General features: G+C 35.7%; 6 protein-coding genes across 13 annotated transcripts; 4 read left to right on the forward strand and 2 right to left on the reverse strand.

Moving 5' to 3' along the window:
• Window positions 1-433: 433 nt before the first annotated feature.
• Window positions 434-3,791, forward strand: cbpl-1 (Cortactin-binding protein-2 N-terminal domain-containing protein). Of its 2 annotated transcripts, NM_068915.8 has the most exons (9): window positions 436-526; window positions 717-1,079; window positions 1,135-1,208; window positions 1,295-1,563; window positions 1,611-1,840; window positions 2,122-2,345; window positions 2,437-2,624; window positions 2,731-2,892; window positions 3,479-3,791. In NM_068915.8, exons 1-9 carry the CDS (start codon window positions 473-475, stop codon window positions 3,571-3,573), a joined length of 1,659 nt encoding a protein of 552 aa, NP_501316.2. In that variant the 5' UTR covers window positions 436-472; the 3' UTR covers window positions 3,574-3,791. The 2 variants fall into 2 exon arrangements, with proteins under 2 accessions (NP_501315.1, NP_501316.2); NM_068914.6 differs by lacking the exon at window positions 2,731-2,892 and having other exon boundaries at window positions 434-526.
• On the reverse strand, window positions 3,789-6,164 carry npp-27 (C3HC-type domain-containing protein). Its single transcript, NM_068916.7, has 6 exons — window positions 6,034-6,164; window positions 5,914-5,986; window positions 5,490-5,656; window positions 5,087-5,398; window positions 4,875-5,010; window positions 3,789-4,417 (listed from the first exon to the last, which is right to left on the reverse strand). The coding sequence occupies exons 1-6, from the start codon at window positions 6,144-6,146 to the stop codon at window positions 4,325-4,327; spliced, it is 894 nt and encodes a 297-aa protein (NP_501317.1). The 5' UTR covers window positions 6,147-6,164; the 3' UTR covers window positions 3,789-4,324.
• Window positions 6,165-7,270: 1,106 nt separating this feature from the next.
• ntl-4 (CCR4-NOT transcription complex subunit 4) lies at window positions 7,271-11,885 on the forward strand. 5 transcript variants are annotated; one of them, NM_001307222.3, is made up of 12 exons: window positions 7,271-7,377; window positions 7,442-7,510; window positions 7,653-7,748; window positions 7,804-8,124; window positions 8,228-8,335; window positions 8,386-8,558; window positions 8,604-8,668; window positions 8,720-8,787; window positions 8,838-9,016; window positions 9,071-9,523; window positions 9,565-9,853; window positions 10,424-11,885. In NM_001307222.3, the coding sequence occupies exons 1-12, from the start codon at window positions 7,342-7,344 to the stop codon at window positions 10,961-10,963; spliced, it is 2,397 nt and encodes a 798-aa protein (NP_001294151.1). In that variant the 5' UTR covers window positions 7,271-7,341; the 3' UTR covers window positions 10,964-11,885. The 5 variants fall into 5 exon arrangements, 4 of the variants coding, with proteins under 4 accessions (NP_001294151.1, NP_001294150.1, NP_001294152.1 ...); NM_001307221.3 differs by having other exon boundaries at window positions 7,289-7,377; window positions 8,228-8,329; window positions 9,571-9,853; window positions 10,424-11,880; NM_001307223.3 differs by having other exon boundaries at window positions 7,290-7,377; window positions 8,228-8,329; window positions 10,424-11,880.
• Window positions 11,886-11,986: 101 nt separating this feature from the next.
• On the forward strand, window positions 11,987-13,406 carry C49H3.4 (Sm domain-containing protein). Its single transcript, NM_001392339.1, has 3 exons — window positions 11,987-12,219; window positions 12,780-13,055; window positions 13,104-13,406. Exons 1-3 carry the CDS (start codon window positions 12,008-12,010, stop codon window positions 13,285-13,287), a joined length of 672 nt encoding a protein of 223 aa, NP_001379819.1. The 5' UTR covers window positions 11,987-12,007; the 3' UTR covers window positions 13,288-13,406.
• Window positions 13,385-20,728, reverse strand: xpo-3 (Exportin-T; the record flags this gene model as incomplete). Of its 3 annotated transcripts, none has more annotated exons than NM_068919.8 (12): window positions 13,385-13,980; window positions 14,508-14,956; window positions 15,032-16,013; window positions 16,059-16,340; window positions 16,477-16,648; window positions 18,707-18,786; window positions 19,520-19,639; window positions 19,689-19,919; window positions 19,966-20,074; window positions 20,216-20,455; window positions 20,537-20,619; window positions 20,669-20,728. In NM_068919.8, 12 exons carry the CDS (start codon window positions 20,726-20,728, stop codon window positions 13,936-13,938), a joined length of 2,853 nt encoding a protein of 950 aa, NP_501320.2. The 3 variants fall into 3 exon arrangements, with proteins under 3 accessions (NP_501320.2, NP_001294153.1, NP_001368437.1); NM_001307224.3 differs by having other exon boundaries at window positions 13,936-13,980; window positions 19,966-20,080; NM_001380346.1 differs by lacking the exons at window positions 18,707-18,786; window positions 19,520-19,639; window positions 19,689-19,919; ... (2 more) ...; window positions 20,537-20,619; window positions 20,669-20,728 and having other exon boundaries at window positions 13,936-13,980; window positions 16,477-16,596.
• On the forward strand, window positions 17,122-18,708 carry C49H3.16 (BPTI/Kunitz inhibitor domain-containing protein; the record flags this gene model as incomplete). Its single annotated transcript, NM_001268379.2, has 3 exons — window positions 17,122-17,244; window positions 18,076-18,440; window positions 18,487-18,708. 3 exons carry the CDS (start codon window positions 17,122-17,124, stop codon window positions 18,617-18,619), a joined length of 621 nt encoding a protein of 206 aa, NP_001255308.1. The 3' UTR covers window positions 18,620-18,708.
• Window positions 20,729-20,793: the final 65 nt, after the last annotated feature.

The raw sequence follows: 20,793 nt of genomic DNA on the forward strand, positions 1-20,793 counted from the left end.
ACAAGATGTTTAGATTTTTCTCGATAACATCTGATTGTGTAGGTCACCTTTACAAAGTTCATTTGAACTTTTTGCTATATCGTTATTCGAACGGATCTTCTCTCTTAACATAAAAGTTCCTTGCAATAGATATCGTTCAAAACGAACCAAGTGTCATCACTTGGAGCGGAGCCAGTAGAGCCCTGCTCTCGACATGTGAGAGCCCGGTCGCAAGGCATAGGGAATGACAACATTTCGTCTGCGTCTCCACCTCTTCAAGCAATCACTGTGAAATAGAAGCACACGAAGTTACACACTTGAATCCCTTTCTCTATATCCCTCGGTCTCTAGTTCTTCAGTTTATCCACGTTCAACGTCTGCTTTTTCTTCTTCTGCATCGACTTCGTGTTTTTTTCTCCAGAAATTTCGAAAACGTTTCAAAAATAATTTTTCCAGACTTCTGCTTCACGGCGTTTGCCGTGTTTCTTTCACGATGCCAAATTTACTCGATGACAGTTTTGATCCAACTTTTCAATCAACATCAAAAGTGAGTTTTAATTCCACAAGGAACATAAAATTGTAAGCAAAGTTTGTATACTCTAATTTTTAATATTCACAGTCTCAAATTATTCTAAGATTGCAAATTAACGCTCATTTTCCGAGTGATTGAGCCACACCCAAAGTTTTGAAAATATATAATTTATCAGTAATTAACCAAAAACTTCTACAATGTTCAGAAATTGGTACTTCCGTCTATTCGAAAGGTTCAGCCCGAATATGACAATCTTCCCGAAGAGCAGGGGGTTAACGATTTCTCAAGTGATGAACTGATGAAATTGCTCTCGTTCATGGAAGGTGAAGTTCAAGCAAGAGAAGATGTCATTGATCATCTGAAACGTGAAAGAACGAAAATTCTACTATCCGAAGCTAAATATGGAAAACTAAATATGAACGATCCATTTGCTGCGTTGCGACGAGATTCGGCAATTACTGGCGAACAGATTGATGAAGAGAAGATTGTTCAAATGTACGAGTCACAAGTGGATCAGTTGGATAAGATGATGGCAGTGCAAAAGCAATCGCAAAGAAATGCGGCTGTGGTAATTAAATTTTTGTGCAGCTCCCTCTATTTACACCAATCAAAAAAGTTTTCAGCTGTTGGTTGCGCTGGAGAAGAAGCAATATAAACTCGTGAAAAAGTTGGAGGCGGATAGAGAAGCTAAAATAAGGTGAGTTATATATTACGAAATAAGAAAATACCTTAATAAACATTATAACTCGACTCATACGCCTAAAATTTAGAACAAATCTTTAGGTACGCGAAACAAGGAGATGATTTGGTCGCTCACTTGGAAAAAGAACGAAATCAACTTCAACAACAAATTGAATTTCATATTGAGGAGAAACGCAAAGCCGAAATCGCAAAGGATAAAATGGAAATGACACTTGGAAATGAGAAAAAACGTCACGAATCAATCGTTTTGTATTTGATACAAGAACGCAAACAAATGCTTTTAAAAATGCACGAATTAAGAGTGAAAGCCGAACAAATTATGCTTCAAAATCAAAATGATCCTACCAAACGTGAGTTAACTGCAAAATAAGTTTTTTTAGTTCAATAAAACTTTCAGCTGGTCCATCATCAGCGTTAAGTGAACGCGAGCTTATTGAGGAGCTGAAAAAAGAAGTCACGTTTTTACGAGCAGAACGGGAATCGCTCACAAAAACTCAGAAAATGGTGAAAACTGAAAATCTGAGCCTTCGAGAAACAGTTCGTGGACAAGAAGCCGATCTTCAGATGCTTCGACGGAATCTGACGTTAACTGGAGCAAAAATGTCAATTGATAAGCCTGGGAATGTAGTGAGTTTTGTTTCAAATTTTCAATTTTCCTGAAACGGTCATAGAAATTTGGTTTATCGATGTCTCTAAATGTCAAAAGAATTGTTTTAAATTAGCTCTTGACAAATGCAAAAAAGTTGTAACTTTTTACTTATTACATGATATTTCCCATCTGCATTTTCTTTTATCAGTTGAACATAATAAGACAACCTTCACATAGTTGATTGCACTCATGATTAGCAAAATTTAGCTCTCAAAACAAGTTATGGAATTTCCGCATTTCATATTTTATGTTATTGCAGCTACCTCAACTTCCACCCGACACAGGATCCCTAATAATGGCGAATCGAGGTGCAAAACCAGCAGTTAATAGACAACAGCCAGCTCCTCCTCCTGTAGCTCGTCTTCCAAATTCAGCAACATTTCCAACTGAAAAGAGTCGACTTCCAAGAGCTCCACCTCCAGCTGTAACAACACCGGTCCCTCGAATGAGTATTGGAAGTTTGCCGGCATCTAGTTCTAATGTGTAAGATTTCTGACTACAATCAATTTTGATATTGCTATGTCACTGCAATCTGCCAAACTCAAACAAATTACAGTACCATGAAAACTTTCAGACCTCGCACAATGAGTTCGCCAGTGAAAAAGACACCAGTTATGGGTGTTTCCTCCACAGCAGTCCGACGCCCTCAGTCCGCAGCAACTACTACAATGCCAACTACCTCAGTTATAACAAATACATCTGCTGTGATGCCACTGTCGCCTGATCTCGAACAGCTGGAGGCTGCCATACAATCTATGAATGGTACGTTTTTTTCTTTGATTTTTCAAAACTTTCTGCACATTCTTATTTAATTTGGCAAGGCTTTATATTATTGTGTTAGTCTTTTCGTAGTTATGTCATTCTTCAGTTGTTACCGCCAGTCCCCCCGCATATTCAACTGCCATGGCCAAACGGAGTTCAAGTCTTCCGAGAGAAGCAAATAACAATCCACCAGGAGCTCCAATCCGTAGAAGCACGATGAACGGTGGAATGCACACATCTACGACGGGAGTCGTTAGCACTAGAATTGGCATGTTTTTGTAGTTATAGACTTGTGTTTTCTCGTTTTTTTTTTCAAGATGGCAGTTACCTTGAAAGAGCTGAAAGACAGTAGTAACTATGCAATCACTTGTAGTTTTGCGCTCAAGAGTATTGTTTTTGGTTTTCGGTATTGGGAAATTTCCATTTAGAAAACAAAATCATTCAGTCTTTGTAGGTGGAATATGAATGCAAATTGTGTCTGACTTTAAAAACTACTGCAGTTTTAAACTTTCTGCGGGAGTTTCATCGGTTCTTCAAACGTTTTTTTCTAGATTTGTTAAAATTTATGTGTTTTAAAAACTGGTTTTTTAATAAGTTTATTTTTATCGGAACCCTATGAAAAATCTATGAAAATTCCGCAGCCACACAAGTTTGAACTCACAGTACTCGCTAAAAGAGCATACCCTCCTTTTTTAGCAGACAGTTTTCGTTTCGAGACCGGGACCGTATTTTTAGCGCGAAAATCTGAAAATTTCGCATCCGGATAATACGAAAATGAATAAAAATAAATTTTAATATCTACATTTCTTAACTCCTACATTACTTATTCTGTTTTAATATGTTTCTTTTTTCAGCCGGACCTTCGTCAAACGTGGCAAGTGAACGAAAACTTTCTGGAACTGTAAAGCGGAACGGAATTCTCGCAAAAGCGTTTGGATCATCGAAATGATATTTTATATTCAAAATCTTAACTTACCTATCTGCACTTCTACCTAACAAACATTCATGGGTATTACGATTCTCTCATTCTTTCAGTTTTTGCTCAATTTTCTTACAATGTTTTATCGCACTTTTCATCATTTTCTTACTTGTTTGTTTATAGTTTTCATTTCGTGTAAAATCAGATCAAATTAAATATTGCACGTATAATGAAAATATTAAATTCGAGATATATTGTTCATTTAAAAAAAAGACGAAATCTAGTTTATAAAAGTCAGAAAAGATCCGTGAAATGATTGAAGCCTAGTGGTAGAGGAACGAGCGAGGACTTGTAATATTTTCGTTTTAAAAAAACAAAGTCTATTTTCACGAATGAATAGTACAAGTAGGGCACAAATGAGGAGGGGGAAATAGAATGAAAAGACGATATGGACCCGTCTATGGTCGATTTTCCAATAAGGAAAAGGGGTATTTCATGATGAGCATGTTCTACTAATATTGATGGATGCGAATTTGTCAAGAATATCATTCTTTAAACTATTATATTAAAATCAAAGTGTTCCGAATGTGAGGCAAAAGAAAAAAATGTGATCGAAAAAGATTTGGGGCCCTGGAAAGTGCAAAAAGAGTGAGATGACTGGTTGGATGGGTTGGAGCCAACTGAAAATAAGGCAAAAAATAAGAAAGAACTAGACGATTCATAAGAGGCACTGGATGAAGATGTCGCGGGACAAAACACGAAAGAAAATTGGAAAAAAGCATCAAATATAATTTGGTGTGATGATTGTAGAAAGTGAACTGTCGAGAAGACGTCGAGCCGCGTATGCTTCTTTGAAGATCGATGACCCAGTGTACTGAAATTACGAAAAAAATAAAATTTTTAATTTTTCAAGTTTAGTATAGGTGTTGGCGGCGAATCTCCTCGGCCAATTTACAAAACTTTTTAAGATTAAAATAAATGTAGAAATCATTTGCCGACAAAATTTATACACCATTACTTTCATAAATGGCATGTTTCAAGTAGTTTTTGATATTGTTTTCAAGTTTTTCAATAAAAATAAATTTTATTTCCAAACTAATCAAGTTTTTTTTTCTATATTTTTTTCAATTTCAAAAATTTTTTATCATATCGTAATTTCGCGATATTTGGGAATGTCGTTTTAAGATACACGCTATTTTTCAAATGGGTCTCGGAACGATCTCAGTCATAATGTCTGCTATAGCGCTACAGAAGCCAAATAGTGCTGATTTGTTTAATTTTTGGATTGCAAAAATGAAAGTTTTCAAGTAATTATATTAGCGAGCACTTACTCGGTTAGTCACATGATTTTTTGTGTTGAGGACAGTGTTGAGATCAGATTGCCAACTTGGTTCCCCGTGATCATCCATTTCAATCCGAGGACACCAACGTTCATGATTGTGAATCGGATCAAATTTGTTTCCGCACCTGGAAATGGAAAATTGGAAAAATAGGAAAAAACTAGAACGAGTATCGATTATAATTTTTAATTTAGCTCACGAACCTAATGGCTAACTCTCTGGCACAATTGTCACATCCAAAAAGAAGAGATCCTCGTTTTGGCATCGAAACATGCCATCCAAGAGCTGCTACATAAATAAGTTGTTCTGGAACTCCTTCAATTTTCGGAAGATTCACATCTGATGGGATATCAGCCTTCAAGTCTTCATCGATAATTTTTTTAGAATCAGACAATCTCCGTTGAATTCCATCCATTACTTCTTTGGCTGTTGGCTCAACGATTCGGAATGGTGGAGCACCACATCGAAGCTTGCAGGTTGTTCGGTGAGCTGTCGTCATTTTTTCGTGAATATCTCTGTAAAAAATAATTTTAATTCTCCCGAAATCCTAACTTTCACAGAAGAGGAACTATTCTATGAATTAATAATTAAATTTGAAAAACTCACTGAAGAGATGAGTTGTAGACGTTGAATGAGACTTTACAAATATTCGGGAGAACTGTGCTGAGGTATTGCTCACATTCAATGCATTTAACACAGTCTTTCTTCACACAAGCCCATCCATAGTCTGCGAGATCACGTGGAGAGACCGCGCATCCGTACCACGTGGGTGCCTGAAAAAATCGATATGACGAAAAGAAGACGAAAAGAATTATTGAGGATAAGGATTCTGTGAGAACTTAATATAAAGTAGCTTGGTTTCGAGAAACAAAGTAATTTTTCGAACGGAACCTGGCCGGTAGAAACAAATAAATCGATAATTTTGGGACATTGTCATTTTGTGAATGAATATAAAGAATTGTTGAAAATCTTATTGTATTTTCAACCCGAAAGTAAAGAAGAGTAAAATACGAATAAGATTATACCCCACCTTGTACGTTTTGATAATTTTGTGATATGTTTCCATATCTCTGTACTTGTGAAGAGAAGCAGCTTTCTTACATCTGAAAAAATAAAATTCGAATTAATACGAAGACGTTTTTCCACTGACCGTTTCTGTGGGCTAGTCGACGATTGTCCGTAATTAAGAATTTCATTGATCGAATCGGTCGCTTTTCGCTTTAACACAGTTGAGTGGCGGCTACTTGCCGTATCTACCTCCATAATTATTTTGTTTTTTACCTGAAAAAAATGAAGAAAATATGACGATGTTGGAAAAATGGATGCAATTGAGATTTAGGACAAATTTCCGATAAAACAGACGAACACTGTTCTGAGTGGTACCGTAGCAAAGAAACGCCGAGCGAAAGACGCACGCATTATAACGGGGAATGGGTCTCGCAGCGGTCTGCCTTCTCTCTCTCACAATTCTTTCACTGCAGCCCCCCTCTCGCTCCTCTTCCGCCATCGCGCAGCCCATCAATAATTCTTTGCAGGCTCCGTTCATTAACCTAAAATCAATAAATCTTGAAAATTGATATGTCAAAGGAAAGCCAGTCTCGTCCAGTTTTCTATTATATAAAAATAATGTTGAATGTGTGAGACAGAGTCGAGATAAAACAGTCTGAAAATACGGGTCACGTGATTTTGTTCTCTAACAATTTCCAGCGAGTAATTGAAAGCGAGACAAACGTATTTCAATTTAGTTTATGTTTTTTAACATCTTTCGACAGTGTCTGATACTCATTCTCAAGTTTCAATAAAATTACAATTGTTTTATAGAGAATGTTCGAGAAATATGCCCATTTTTCAGTTTATAAACATTTTTCTCTCGCGCAATTTTTTACAATCTAGCAGAATGTATTCTAAATATCACGATGAACACGCTGCGCCCAGTTATACCGCAATTTATTGATTTTGCTGACTCACTGTTTTTTTTTGAAGTATTGCGCGAAGAAAATGAATGAATCCAAAACAATTCAATAAAAAGCGAAGAAATGTGACAGAAGACGAATCGATTCAACGAAACTGTTTCAAGGAACACTATCTTATCGTTGTAATCAAATCGCGATATGCGGTTCGGTTCCCGTACGCCTAATGAAGCAAAATCTCGTTTCCGCGGCGAATTTAGAAATTTCCTCGTGCAGCACTTTCTCTAAAATGAACTCTCCAGATAACCTTTTTGTATTTCAGTAGTCATCTAACAATTTCCGCGTTAATACTCTCATTTTACAATTTATTTTACTCTATCCGTCTGCGTGCCTTTCGCATGTCTTCTCTCGTTCTCTCACTCGATTTATTGATCGACCAATTGGTCATGCTGCACTTCTCGTTTTTCTCTTCTCACTGCCTTCAAGTCTTTTCATTTTTCAGTGTTCCTACTCTCAATCCTCACTTGTTTTCCACGACTATCGCCAAAATGTCTACCTGCAGCGATGAAAGTTGCGATAAGGAAGTGAGTTTGATTTCGGAAACAGATTTTGAAATATTTCTGAAAAAATCCAATTTCATAATTTCAGTGCCCTTTGTGCATGGAGACCCTTGAACTGGATGACATCAACTTTTATCCATGCAAATGCGAGTACCAGGTAATTTTTTGTTTGAAAATCTAACAACTAAAATTAAAAATAGGAAAATCAGAAATATCCGCGTTAGGAAGATGAGTTGCTTGCGTATATAAATTGTCATCAAAAAATTCTTCTCTGACTTAAAACGAAACTCTTTTTTCAGATTTGCCGATTTTGCTGGCATCGTATACGAACCGATGAAAATGGATTATGTCCTGCTTGCCGGCAGCCATATCCTGAAGACCCTGTCAATTTTAAGGTTTGTTCAATTCTTAAGGTTATTTCTCAAGATTTCCACAATATATATGTTTCAGCCAATGACAACCGACGATGTGCGAAAACACAAGGACGAACAACGATTGAAAAAACAAGCGGAAAAACTGAAATTATCGGATGCACGCCAATATCTTTGTAATTACCGTGTACTCCAAAAGAATCTTGTCTACGTCGTGGGATTATCACCTCGTGTAGCAGATCCTGAGATTTTGAAGAAAAATGAGTATTTCGGTCGGTACGGTAAAATTCAGAAGATCGTAACGAGTGCGACACCGTCATTACCTGCACCTCATCTTCCACCTAGTCATACGGCTTACGTAACGTATAAAAGAGTTGATGACGCGCTAAGAGCAATTCAAGTGAGTTTCTTTTAAAAAATTATATTAAAACCACCTTTTGAGTTGCATAAAAACACAATTTCTGCATAAACTTGAATTCCCATTGTTAACATTTTATTTTCAGGGCGTACATAACTCAATGTTGGATGGTAGGTTAGTGAAAGCATCACTTGGAACAACCAAGTATTGTTCTTCATTTTTGAATAGTCGGAAGTGTTTCAAACCGGTCGGTGTTCGTAACTACGCCCACCTCCACATGATCAATAATCCGTCTTGTTGCAGGAATGTATGTATTTGCATGAAAACGCTGAAGCTGAAATAAGTTTCACAAAAGATGATATGCATCTTGGAAAGCACACAGAATACGAGAAACGATTAATTGAATCGATGAATAGCCGACCTCCGCCGCCACAATCGACACTTGCATCACAATTGGATAAAATACTGGCGCCAACGTATGCAATAAATTGATAATTATTTTTTAAAAAATCGATTTACAGGTCAAATTCACCACGGCGATATCTTGAAGATGATTCTGACACAGTTGATGACGTTGAGCGAACAGGTTTAGTCTAAAATCTTTTAACTTAAAATAAATAATTTGAATATTCTGCAGGCTCAGCGATACACATGTGTGCGGATGATCCTGATGATGATGATGCAGATTCTACGAACACAAGCAATGTAATAGCATTTTTTTTTTTAAAGCTTAGCTTCAAAGTTTTTATTTTCAGTCTATCGACGACCCGGCACCTTCAAATCCAGCAGATGAGACAGTTAACAGTAGACGGAGTAATCAGACAGCCAGAGAGCGACAGTGGTCAGAACGCGACGAAATTTCAGTGGCGCCCAGCAATACACCTCCTACAGATCCTGAAGGAAATGAAAACGAGTTTGAAGAGGACATCCATAGGTATCAATTTTCAGAAATTTCATTTATTTATCAACAAAAAATTGAACTTTTCAGAAACGATGTTAGTGATCTTATGTCAAAATTAGATGTAAATGACGACCGGCTGGCCCGGACATCATTCTCAGAAAATGATTATCTTGGGATTCCGGCACCAGCAAAGCATCAAGAAGCACCAGCTCCTCTTATGCAATGGGAAGCATTGCTCGGATTGTCATCACCTTCTGCACAATCAACGATCGTCGAACCTTCGTCACTATTCCCAACGTTCAAAATGGATTCAGGATTCAATTCACAATCGTTATTCGGAACACACACATCTAGCACACCGTCGTTCAGAAGAGAGGCTAGTCCTCCACCCGGTCTCGCTAGGTTCAATTCAGACGATGATCTTGGATTCGATCCGTTCACCGAATCATCAAAGGGATTGTCAGCGTTGTTACAAGAAGAACAAGAACAGATTCCACCACACAATTCAGCATCAAATCATACTTTAGATGTGTTAAAACAGTAAGTAGTATAGGATAAGAATATTCACTAATCATTCGCAGTTCTAGATTGTTTGGTCAATTACCCGAGCAGCGACAGTCAACCCAGCAGCATCCACAACATCTTCAATCATCACATCAACAGCATCCATTACAACAGAATCAAGATCAACATCATTCGTTCCTTCATCAGTTACATGCACAGCAACAGCATCAACAACAACAGTTTGCAGCAGATATGAACAGGCAACAGGACTATATGTATAGTAGACTTATGTCACAGCAACAACAGCAATCACAACAGCAGAGACAGTTCGACTCGACGCCTGGATTTTCACATCCATTCGGAAGTGTAAGTTTCAATTTAGAAAAATTGTTTTTTTCGCGAGTTCATTTGTTTCTTGACAAAATATTGATTTGCACCAGAAAGGAAGTATTCGAGGTCAATAATTAGACTTCCAAATTACTTAAACCTTCGGAATTTGAAAACGGACCATCAAAGTAGCTCGGGATAGAAGAGTATTTATTTTGAACTAGAAAAAAGTCGATCTGAAATTATTCAGTTCATTATTTAACTACCTTAGATGTCTGTGAAATGGCTCCAGACGTGTATTTCTGCAGCTTTTCGATGATAAAGGTACCTATGGTTTGAAAAAAAATTTCCAGAATGCCTTTGAAATAATCAAAATTTGTAAAAATGTAGACTTGGAGCAATTTCACGGGCCTCTAAAGTAGTGAAACAATGCACTGAACAATTTCATATCAGCTTTTTCCTAGTTCAACACGGTCTTCTGCTGCTTATTTTTTGTAGAAACCTACTTTGAATAACTTTTTTAAAAAATTTACTAGGTTTCATCCGGAAGTCTAAAACTGAAATAATTTCCATGTTAGTAAACTTTATCCATGATCAAAATTGTTCCAGATGCAGCAGCAACAACAGTCTTCACAGCAACAACAACATCAGTCTCAGTCGTCACAGTCGTCCAGTCTTCTACAAGACTTGTTCAATCGCCAACAGCAACAACATCAAGCGCAGCAACAAGCACAACAACATCAACAACAGCAGATGTATGCTGGAATCAACTCATACATGTACAATGACATGTTGATGCCTCGAGTACCATTTGGAATGGCACCACCTCCAGGACTCGGAGGTCCATCTACGAACAGATCTTCCACGACACAACAAGCACCTCCACACATGACACAACAATCACAACAACAACAGCAACAGCAACAGTCAAGTATGGGATTGTTCGGAATGGGAGGCCATCAAAGTATGATGCAGGATCATCAATCACAGCAGCCACAATCTGCACAAGATGCATTCAAAGCTCTTCTTCCAAATGTAAATGTTCGGTTTATGGATGATAATTCGATGTCTCGTTGGTCGCATGAGAACAGTCTGCGATCATCAGCCGTCCCACCACCACCCGGTTTTTCTTCTGTGATGAACCGATAATTTTGGCACAATTGCACACACACACACAAAAGCACCCACACACCCTCATTCTAGTTATCTTCTTCTATTCCTACCGTTTTCTCCCTTCATTTTCGAATTCGAAAGACAAAGAAAAATTTCTGATGTGTATCCCCATTATTCCCGTTCCCGGTTGTTGTAGATGATTCTTTTTTAATATCATCAACTCCAACACATTCTATTATTCTTCATAATAATATTCTTCATATGTTATTGGCTCTCTTCTTTAATCATTTTGTCCTCTCTTACGACATGTATCATTAGCTCATTTTGTTGGAGTCGCCTCCGCCTCGAATTCAGATTCTTATTCGTGTTTGTTGCTCCTCTCCCATAGAAAATGCTTTGATTATTTCGTTTCCTTTCCCCCCTAAAACACCAACGGACTTGAACTTAAAGTTGCTCTCGCGAACAGTCGTGCAGTGAACAGACTGCAAAGCTGACCATCTGAATCGTGATGAAGCTTCTCTTTCTTTTTTCTCCTTTTTTTTGGGATTCACACATTAGAAACGGGACGGTTCTATTTATAGCTTCTTTTATTTTTTCTGCTGTCCTGGTCATTCCTTTCCTCCTTTGCGTCCCGTTCAAATTTTTATTTTCTTTCTCCCTCTTTTTGTGGCAGTTTTCATGTGATTTCTTTATTTAAGTTGTACCCTCAACTAATCTAAGAATCAACGTGGTTTCTGTATTTCTTTTTCTTTTGAAAGTTTAGTTTATTCAAGTTTTTGTCGTTACCATTTTCTTTCATACACGTATCACCCAGAATCTTCACTTCTCCTCGTTTGAGAACAGGATGACGGGCGTTTTTAATCGTATTCAGTAGAATTTGCTTTTCTTCTTTTAGGCGATTGGATTTGCTTGTATTTTGAAAGTGGTACGGCGAATAAAGAAATTATTTGGTGGAACTTTATACACTTTCATTAAACGAGACGAGTTGACAGGCTAATTTTTATTTTAAGAAGACACAAACCAATAATACATCATTTAACATTATTGGCATTGTTTCAGGAAGGTAGTTTTAAAATCAAAATGGCAGAGGATTTTGATATTGAGAAGTTTTTAAAAACCGTGGCCGAAAAAAATCCAGAACTTATCGAAGGGGTCGAAGGAAATAGTGAAGATTTCAAAACTGATGAATTTGAGAAAAATCTAGTGGATTTGCATCCGGAACTTGCAGAAGAAATTTGTGATTTTGATGAAAGAACTGTAAGAGAGGAAAAAGAAAAGACTATAAGTAAAAAGTTCGTTATTTTTAAAAAATATAACTTTCAATTAATTGAAATTTTGAAATTTAGATGTAAAATATTTTATGGTAGTCGCGAAGTTGCCGGCTTAAAATAGTCCAACATGACCGAATATTGAATTTTGAAATGTTTTTCAAGTCTTACTATTTTATAGACGTCCACAAATGCGAATTTTCGCCATATCTTACACGCATGGTCTCACCACGAACACATGAAGTTACAGTAGCTCGATGCCTGCGTGGCGAGACCCGTGAGCGTAAAATAAGACGAAAATTCTCATTTTGGACGTCTATGTAATAGTAACACTTTAACATTTTTAAAAGTATCTATTATTTACTCAATTTTCAAGTATCATAATTTTGGAAGTCGACCAAAAGTACTTTAAAAATGTTCTTAATTTTGCACTATCTATGTATTGTGTGTATTTATACTCTGAATGCTAGCAATTTTCGCGAGCAAAACTCAAAAATTCCAAAACAAAAAGCCTATGATTATTTAAACAGTCAAACAATTCGAACTATTGGAAAATTAATTTTAAAGTTTTAATATTTTTTCAGACAACAAGCTCGAGATCGTCAAATACGATTGGAAGCAATGATGACTGATGGACGAAGTGTAATTGAAAAAAAAGGAATAACATTTCACGATAAAATGATTACAATTGAAGGACCAATGTCGATGATTGCAAATGCAGTTATAAATCAAAAGAGAATTGAAGTAAGAGTTCGTTCGGCAATTCGAATTGATCGGATTTTCGAGGGAATACCAACCACTTTTGATGAACATTTCAATTTAATGATGAAAGATGTTACGGAAACTGTTCTACATGGAAGGTTTTAATGATTTTTTCTTCTTCGTTTACTAAATTAATATAAATTCAGAAAAGCACAAAAAGAATTCACAAATCGGAAAGAAATGCAACTACTACTGCCAGAGTTTCTTCGGTGGAAAGAAGGTGGAAATTGGCCTATGAAAGTTGGAACAAATCGTCTTATAGAACATCGTTTCCAGAGAGCATGCTTCATTAAAGGAGATTCCGTTGTTTTGGTACGAATGCTTCCATAGATATCATGAAATTGTAGAAAACGGGTTAATTTTGGAATTTTTACAGTTTTTGTCTGAATGAAATTATTATCATCTGAAGTTGTGTAAATTTATGAAATTTTTTAAATATAAAAACTTTTTTATATACCAGTTTTTCATTCAGTACCATTAAACAGTGTCAAATTGAAAAAAAAATGAAAGAGCTACTGCAAGTCAAATGAAAACCCAATTTTGTCGTGTATGACAAAACGGGAAAAGAATCTAGAAGTGAATAAAATGGGTGACATTAAACGTTTTTGGGAGCATTGATGATGATGTTGATGATGATGTTAAAAGGAAGGAACATAATTTGTTGAGTATAGAAAGAGAAAAACACCCGAATAACGTCAAGTCTGCAAATTTCAATAGAATTTTCAAAAAGGGCACTTAGGAATTGTGAAGGAAAAAGTTGAACAGCGAACAAACAAAAAACCATCAGAATACGGGTAAGGGGAATAAGATTAACAACAACTTGATCCAATTCTAAGAACATTTAAGCGAAAAATTGGAAATATGAAAACATTGAGCGCAATAACAAAAAAAACAATTGATTTACAAATTACGAGGAAAAAAGAAAAATGGTGAATATGACGGCGAGAAAAGGGCACCAGGGAGATGGTTGAAATTGAATTATTGAGCACTTTGATTTCGAAGCGAAGAATACAGATTCATTACCTTAAATAATTTTAACCATTTTTATGATTCAAAAAGTAATTTTTTAGGAAAATTTTAAAGATTTTAAAAGAACTTATTGAGCATCACGTCATTACTAACTATGTCGATTTTTCACTAAAATCGAAACACGAAAATTTTTCGTTTTTCGATTTGCAGAATTATCAAATTAAAAAATGTTTTAGGTTTTCCGTTTTTCCAATATTTCGAAAAAAAAAACCATTTTTCGAAAAGAGCTTAAAATTTTGGTCAGTTTTTTTTATTTTTAGAAGAAAATTATGTTTCATGGTCATGGCCAGAAACAAAATTTGATTTAAAAAAATTTTATGGTTAATTTTATAAACATTTTTTCTCGATTTTCCAAAGAATCGAAAATTTTCGTTTTTATTTCGAGTTTTTTCTTTTTTTTTAATCCAAAAAATTTCCGATGACGCATTTGGGGAAAAATCAATTATCTTTTTGAAATCGAACGAAAGTTCTTCACAATTTGATTTTATAACGTTTTCGTTGAAAAAAGTAAACTAACTAACCTGTTTATCTAGATTCTTTCCTTTCAAATTGGTTAATGCTGACAGTAGTTGATCTGAGAATCCATTGGGAACAAGCTCTCTGAGTGCTCGTGTAAATCCATCCGGATCAGATTGATGTAGACTGGTTAATGTAGCACACACTTCATGAACAACCAATGTGCTTCCAGCATCTGATGGGGTAATATGGGAAAGTGAAGGAATTTCAAGTGCTACACGAAGTGTTCTTGCAGACCATGATGGAGTTATCAGAGAGATTTTTGCCAGACATGATAGAGCGACCTTTTGAGCAGTTTGATCTGATGACAGAGCTAGACGAGCAGCTGATTCAAGTACATGATCCAAAAGTCCGGGTGTTGTATTTAGAGCAGGAGTACAATCACTTGCAATGACAGTGTATAATAGCTGAACGAATGCACGTTGGACATAAAGTAGAGCTCGTTGACTATCATCTGAAAATTTAAAGTTATATGGAAAAGTTGAAAAAATGTGTTATTTTTTGAAAAGTAATTAATTATCTTACAAACCTTTAGCTGGAATATTGTTTTCTTGTTCCTGAAGTGATGCTCTCGCAGCAATCGCTAGAACATTTCCCAAATCAACTCCACTTGTTAGCATCGCTTTCTTATACTTTGCAACAGTTTGATGACAGAAAATGAGCAAATGATGCATTGAATCCAGATCAGTAGAAACTAACGCCAATTTATCAAATATTCCATTCATATATGGCATCAACTCGTTCTCCATTGAGACTACAAGCCTGTGAGCAAATTGTCTTGTCGATTCGAGCAGGAATGCATTTTGTGGTGAAAGAGTTTCAAGATAAAGCTTGATCAACCTCAAGTAGATATCGATACAGTTGCAAGCTTTCATAGATTGTGCATTGTTAAAAGCTTTTGACATTCGACTACTGTATCCAATAATATTCGACATAAACTGAAGAATTGCTTGAATTGTTTCTTCGTCTGCTTTTCTAGCTCTAGCCGTATTTAATTCGACAAGACCATTTTCAAACTTCATTGCCAAAGTAGATGCAAGTTCTCCGACGTATTGAGATTTCATTTCAGATGTCAAATCACCAAAAACGATAAGTGTAGCTGTTGCTTCAAAAATATATCCTTGATCTTCAGGAGAAAGCAATTGATTTGTATCTGCTTGTGGAGAAACTGCGAGGAGAGGGGCAAGTCGAGTAATAACTTCTGATACAAGTGGTCCAAGAACTGTTTTATGAGATTTCACAAATCGACAAAAGAGATAGACGATTCTTGTTCGAACATTTGCAGATGAAATCGATATTCCACGTTGATCTAGAAAAGCTGCAGCAATATGTGGAATAACAACAGGCTGAGGTTGTAAAACAAGAAGACGTTCATATCTACATGCAAGTTCAAAGTAGAGAACGTGAATTGCTGGACATCTTCCATCTAATACCAATCCTTCAAGTATAACAATTGGTAGTCGTGCTGCTCGTTGAGAAATTCCCTCTCGTGGACTTTGAAGCATGTTGCTCTAAAAACTGTTTGGTTTTTGCTAGAATTTTAAGAGAAAACTCACGGGAATAATTTCGTGTAGATGGAAGATTACATTAAGAAGAGCTTCAATTCTATTCACAGGAATAGAAGATCCACCGGACGTAACTTCAGCAGTCCATGGTTCTACAGCGTTTATGATAGCTTCGGGACGTTTTAAACCGATTACATTAAGCATTGAACGGAGTTCTCGTCGAAATTCTTGAAATTCAACTTCATCTTCTCCATCACCACCAACCGTCATGTCGTCGTTCATCACATATCGTTGGAGACCAGCCCGAATAACTTTTTCAATGAAATTCGTTTCCTATAATTATTGATTCATTTAGAAAAAAGATTACTCGAATTCATTTTTAAAAAAAAATATACCTAACTCGAGGATTTGTTAAAAAGAAACTATATCATCTGAATACAGTTTCTAAAGTAACTTGTAAAAAGCTTACATTTGGGTGAAACTTTAACAAGAACGAGCAATAAGCTCGGATGTAATCGATGCACATACAACTCAAGTCTGGATCCTCGTTATTCAAAACAACAAGTGCTGGTTCTGCAAGACCTGCCATCTCCTGTACACAGCATTCTTGTTCTTTTTCCAGGATCGAACTGGCGCATAATCTGTAAAATTGAAAATTTAAATGTATCATCAAGTACTGTAATTGTTTTTTTTTTCAAATCCAGATCAAATCATGCCTAAAGATCATGATATCTTATTTTAAGCGCAACTATTGTTATAAACTTCACGAGGAAGACATTATTTCATCTTTTCTAGTTCTAATGTTGAATCAAATGCGGCAATTTTTCGAAAGCTTCAAATTAAAATTCAAAATGATCCGAAATGTCTGTGTCTTCGTCTTGGCCAATCTTCGGCTTTTATCCTCTTCTATTCCACCCAACCGGTCACTTTTCTACGCTTCTCCTCTTCGCAGCAATCTGTGATGCGTGACTCACCTTCAACGCCTTTTTGCCATTCGGCTTTTATTTCCTATTCATTTTCCTCTATAAATACTAGTTCCAGTGTATTTCTTGATTTTCATTGTCATATAACTTATTTCATTTTTTTTAATTTCAAAAAATAATATTTAATTCAGATGTGTCGATCGGCAGTTTTTCTGATATTTCTAGCAATTGAATCAATTCACGGACAGGGAAACGACTGGCTTTGTGAATCTCTGATTTGTGATCCTCCGAAAAAGTGTATTATTCACGAGCAGGTTGATTTTCTTTATTTTAACACGAAAATGAAGAATTTTTATTTTGTATAGTAAGCATTATGATGTTTGTAATGAAATTCACATGTTTGATTAGCTGCAGAGGTGGGCGGATATTTTTTCGGATATTTTCTAATAATGAATTTATCGATAAGTATTGATGTAGTTATTCTGGAAGAAATGTATCCAAACCAAAGAGTAACTATTAAGCAGCATTTTAATATGATAAAATCTAGAAAAATTCTACAAGTTTTCCTTACCGAGACCTTAAAACTTATTAGCCGAGCAACATCGGATATCGGATATTACGGATATTACGGATATCGGATAATGGACTTGCATATCGTTTATACAGAAAACTTGTAGAATTTTTCTAGGTTTTATCATATTAAAATGTTGCTTAATAGTTACTCTTTTGTTCGGATACATTTCTTCCTGAATAACTACATCAATACTTGTTGATAAATTCATTATTAGAAAATATCCGAAAAAAATATCCGCCCACCTCTGATTAGCTGCTACAATTTTGGCCAGTTTTAATATAATGGGAATGCAGAAAAACACGCCTTTTAAAATCGATGTGAAACCGCGCTCCTGAGGATTTTCTGAAAATTGGCGAAACTAATAGAAAACGTTTGAATTTACAGGTTTGCCACAAAATATACCTAACGAGACCTGGTTTGTGGGCGGAGCGTTGTTAAGTCGATTAAAAAAAACGTTTTATCCGCGTCTCCATAGAATATCCTCCATATTTTCCTACTATCGAATTAAAAAAAAAGTTTACTTATTTATTGATTTGTAACAATCACAAATTACATTCGCAATACTTTTCAGGTACCTCAATGCCTCGTCGAGAGCACACCTACTCCACCTTTATTCGGAACAATAAATGGTGGACAACCACTATTTCCAAACCCCTCACAAACACAAACTTCATCAAATATACCATCACCTTTAGCTCCTACACCTACTGTCCCGCCAAGCACACAATCTCCACAAACCACTACCCCTCCGTCACCATTTGCCCCATTTTTGAATCTATTCGGAGGAGGAACACCGGGAGCACCAACACCAACATTAATTCCTCCATTCATGCTTCCAACTCTACCAACAACTGCTCCACCAACTACACCAAGTCCAGTTGATGTATGTTCTCTACCACCAGTTACCGGATCATGTAGTCGTGCAAGAATTATGTGGTAAGAATTTGAAATCTATTACTTTTCATTTTATTTAAACGCTCAGGTATTACGACAATGAATCTAGAAGATGTGAACGATTTAGTTGGAGTGGGTGCGGAAATCAGAATCGATTTGCGAGCAAGATGCAGTGTGAACAAACTTGCTCACAAAATTCACTTTTTAAAAGAAACTTTTGAAGTATTGTTAGAGATAAGCTTTTTGTTTATTATTTTATGTTTCTGTACATATTTTTTTACTTTTTAATTTCAATAAATCAAACTCACTTGTTTTGAACATCCAGAAGAACTAATCCAAGAGTATTAACCAATGATCCTACACGTGTTACTTCTTCTTCGTCATTGTTCTTAAAAAGAGTACAATCACTATCATTTTTAATGGACTTTTTCTTATAATTTAGCTTATTGTTAAAAATAAAAAATAAATAAAATAAATATTTGTACAATTCTTTAACGATAGAGTTCCGAAACCTGAGACTTTACTTTTTTATTTTTTCTCCCAAAAATACCGAATTTCGTAAGGTAACGTTGTTAAAGTTTCTCAACAAAAAAGTGGTTACGGCGATTGAAAGATTTGAAAAAAAAAAGTTTATTTTCAGAACCCAAATTTTGTCATTTTTGTTATGGGGTTATTCAAGTAATGTAGCAAAATGTATTTAAATACATTTGTGACGTCACAAATGTATTTAAATACATGTTTTTATATACTTGAATACAGTTGTGACGTAATTTTTCTACACTTTTTAATTTTTCGACACTACTTGAATAACCCCATTAGTTTCGCGGAGGACGAAACTTTTTGATTAATTGATTTTATTGCCACCTGAGAAAACAACAGGGAATAAATTACCAGATATACATAAAAGGGTGATAATCAAATAAAGATGAACTTCCGCATGGTCTGACTTGGTAAAGCTGGCAAAATTTGAGTCTTTAGCTGAATACAAGCCTTTTTCTAAAACTTTGAATCGCCATAACTTTTTTGGGAAATTTTCCGAACGTCTCATTTCGAAATTCGGTAGTTTCGAGCCATTTTTGGTACACCACTTTTAAATTTCAAAATAAGGCAACCAAACTTACATCATTCACTGTTAGCAATCCGTTACTCCGCAATACAGTCATAATTGTCAGTGTTAATCCAACTTTCTTTTCTGCTGGCATTCCTTTTTCAAGTAGGCTGCAAACTGCTGCAGTAGCTGACTGAAATCATTAAAATTGGGCAAAAATTTGGAAAAAAAAATTGGTCTACCTCTGAAGTTGCTGGATTCTGGAATTTTGAGATAATGAGAGGCATGACGTAGTCGTTGGCTACAAGATCCAACTCAATCCAATCAACGTATGAGGCAATATTATCCAGAACAAGACACTGAATGACGTTGTCTTCTGGAAGTGCATTTGCGATAGTCAACCAACTTTTAGCGATTTCATTGATACAAATCTCCCTCATAGCATCTTTTATTTTAATGTTTCGATCACTTTCCTTAAAAATATAATATTAATTTCAGAAATATTCCGTGTTATGTTACATTTTTCGATCTCTGAATATCTCGATTCACGACTTCTGTATCAATTGCAAGCAGAACTTTCAAATAGAAAAAAGCGACTTTGCGATCGTTGATATTGTCCGAGAAGAAGCTGAAACTTTTTCTAATTATATTAATTGTAGTTGTAATGATTATCTCTGATGATTAAAGATTTCTTGTTCAAAAGTTGATCATAGCTCACATTTTAATTTCTTTTTCCATTTTTAAATTAAAAAAAAGCAAAAAAACCAACAGATCATTGAAGAAACTGGACCATCGTTCAGGGAAATCTGCGGCAAACACCAATGAGAAGATGTGAGCCATTTTGTTAGTGAGAAACGCGGGTTGATCGACTGTTGAGCTCCGAGAATTTTTAGTATAATGAAGCAAAAATGTCCTGATAACAGAAACATCTCCTTGTGACGATGAATGATATCTTTTGTTAAGATAATCTTCTATAACTTGCAACAAGAGAAATTGCTCTTCTGGAGATCTGAAATAACACCACTTATCTTTATTCATTGGTTTTATGTTAAGTCTTTCCAAAAATTAATTTTTAAATTAAAAATATTACGGTTTATGAGGTCCAATGAACGAATCCACAGATTTCTTCCATCCCGATTCGTCTTTTTTCAGCGATTCCAACGCTCGATAAATCTGAAATCAGTTTTAAAAAAGAAATACCAACATTAAAAACCGAAAATACCTCCGCTTGCTTTGTTGGATCAGTTACTGCGATTCCAGCGTTTCCATTTGTTCCGAACATATCCGATTCTCCCTTTCTTCCGGTGCTATTTCATCGAGTCTCTTGTTGTTCGCAAGATATCAGCG

This window comes from Caenorhabditis elegans, chromosome IV (assembly GCF_000002985.6).
Source record: "Caenorhabditis elegans chromosome IV".
Taxonomy (NCBI): Eukaryota; Metazoa; Nematoda; class Chromadorea; order Rhabditida; family Rhabditidae; genus Caenorhabditis; species Caenorhabditis elegans.

Bases quoted from the DNA above. Each gene is read 5' to 3' on its own strand.
- cbpl-1 (NM_068915.8), top strand. From the start codon at position 473: ATGCCAAATTTACTCGATGACAGTTTTGATCCAACTTTTCAATCAACA. The intron at 1,080-1,134 runs GTAATTAAATTT...AAAAGTTTTCAG, and splicing joins CGCAAAGAAATGCGGCTGTG to CTGTTGGTTGCGCTGGAGAA. The intron at 2,893-3,478 runs GCATGTTTTTGT...TTCTTTTTTCAG, and splicing joins AGTCGTTAGCACTAGAATTG to CCGGACCTTCGTCAAACGTG.
- npp-27 (NM_068916.7), bottom strand. From the start codon at position 6,146: ATGGAGGTAGATACGGCAAGTAGCCGCCACTCAACTGTGTTAAAGCGA. The intron at 5,657-5,913 runs GTGGGGTATAAT...CGATTTTTTCAG, and splicing joins AAATTATCAAAACGTACAAG to GCACCCACGTGGTACGGATG. The intron at 4,418-4,874 runs GTAAGTGCTCGC...TCGTAATTTCAG, and splicing joins AAAATCATGTGACTAACCGA to TACACTGGGTCATCGATCTT.
- ntl-4 (NM_001307222.3), top strand. From the start codon at position 7,342: ATGTCTACCTGCAGCGATGAAAGTTGCGATAAGGAA. The intron at 7,511-7,652 runs GTAATTTTTTGT...CTCTTTTTTCAG, and splicing joins CATGCAAATGCGAGTACCAG to ATTTGCCGATTTTGCTGGCA. The intron at 8,336-8,385 runs GTTCGTAACTAC...GTCTTGTTGCAG, and splicing joins AGTGTTTCAAACCGGTCGGT to GAATGTATGTATTTGCATGA.
- C49H3.4 (NM_001392339.1), top strand. From the start codon at position 12,008: ATGGCAGAGGATTTTGATATTGAGAAGTTTTTAAAAACCGTGGCCGAA. The intron at 12,220-12,779 runs GTTCGTTATTTT...ATATTTTTTCAG, and splicing joins GAAAAGACTATAAGTAAAAA to ACAACAAGCTCGAGATCGTC. The intron at 13,056-13,103 runs GTTTTAATGATT...ATATAAATTCAG, and splicing joins GAAACTGTTCTACATGGAAG to AAAAGCACAAAAAGAATTCA.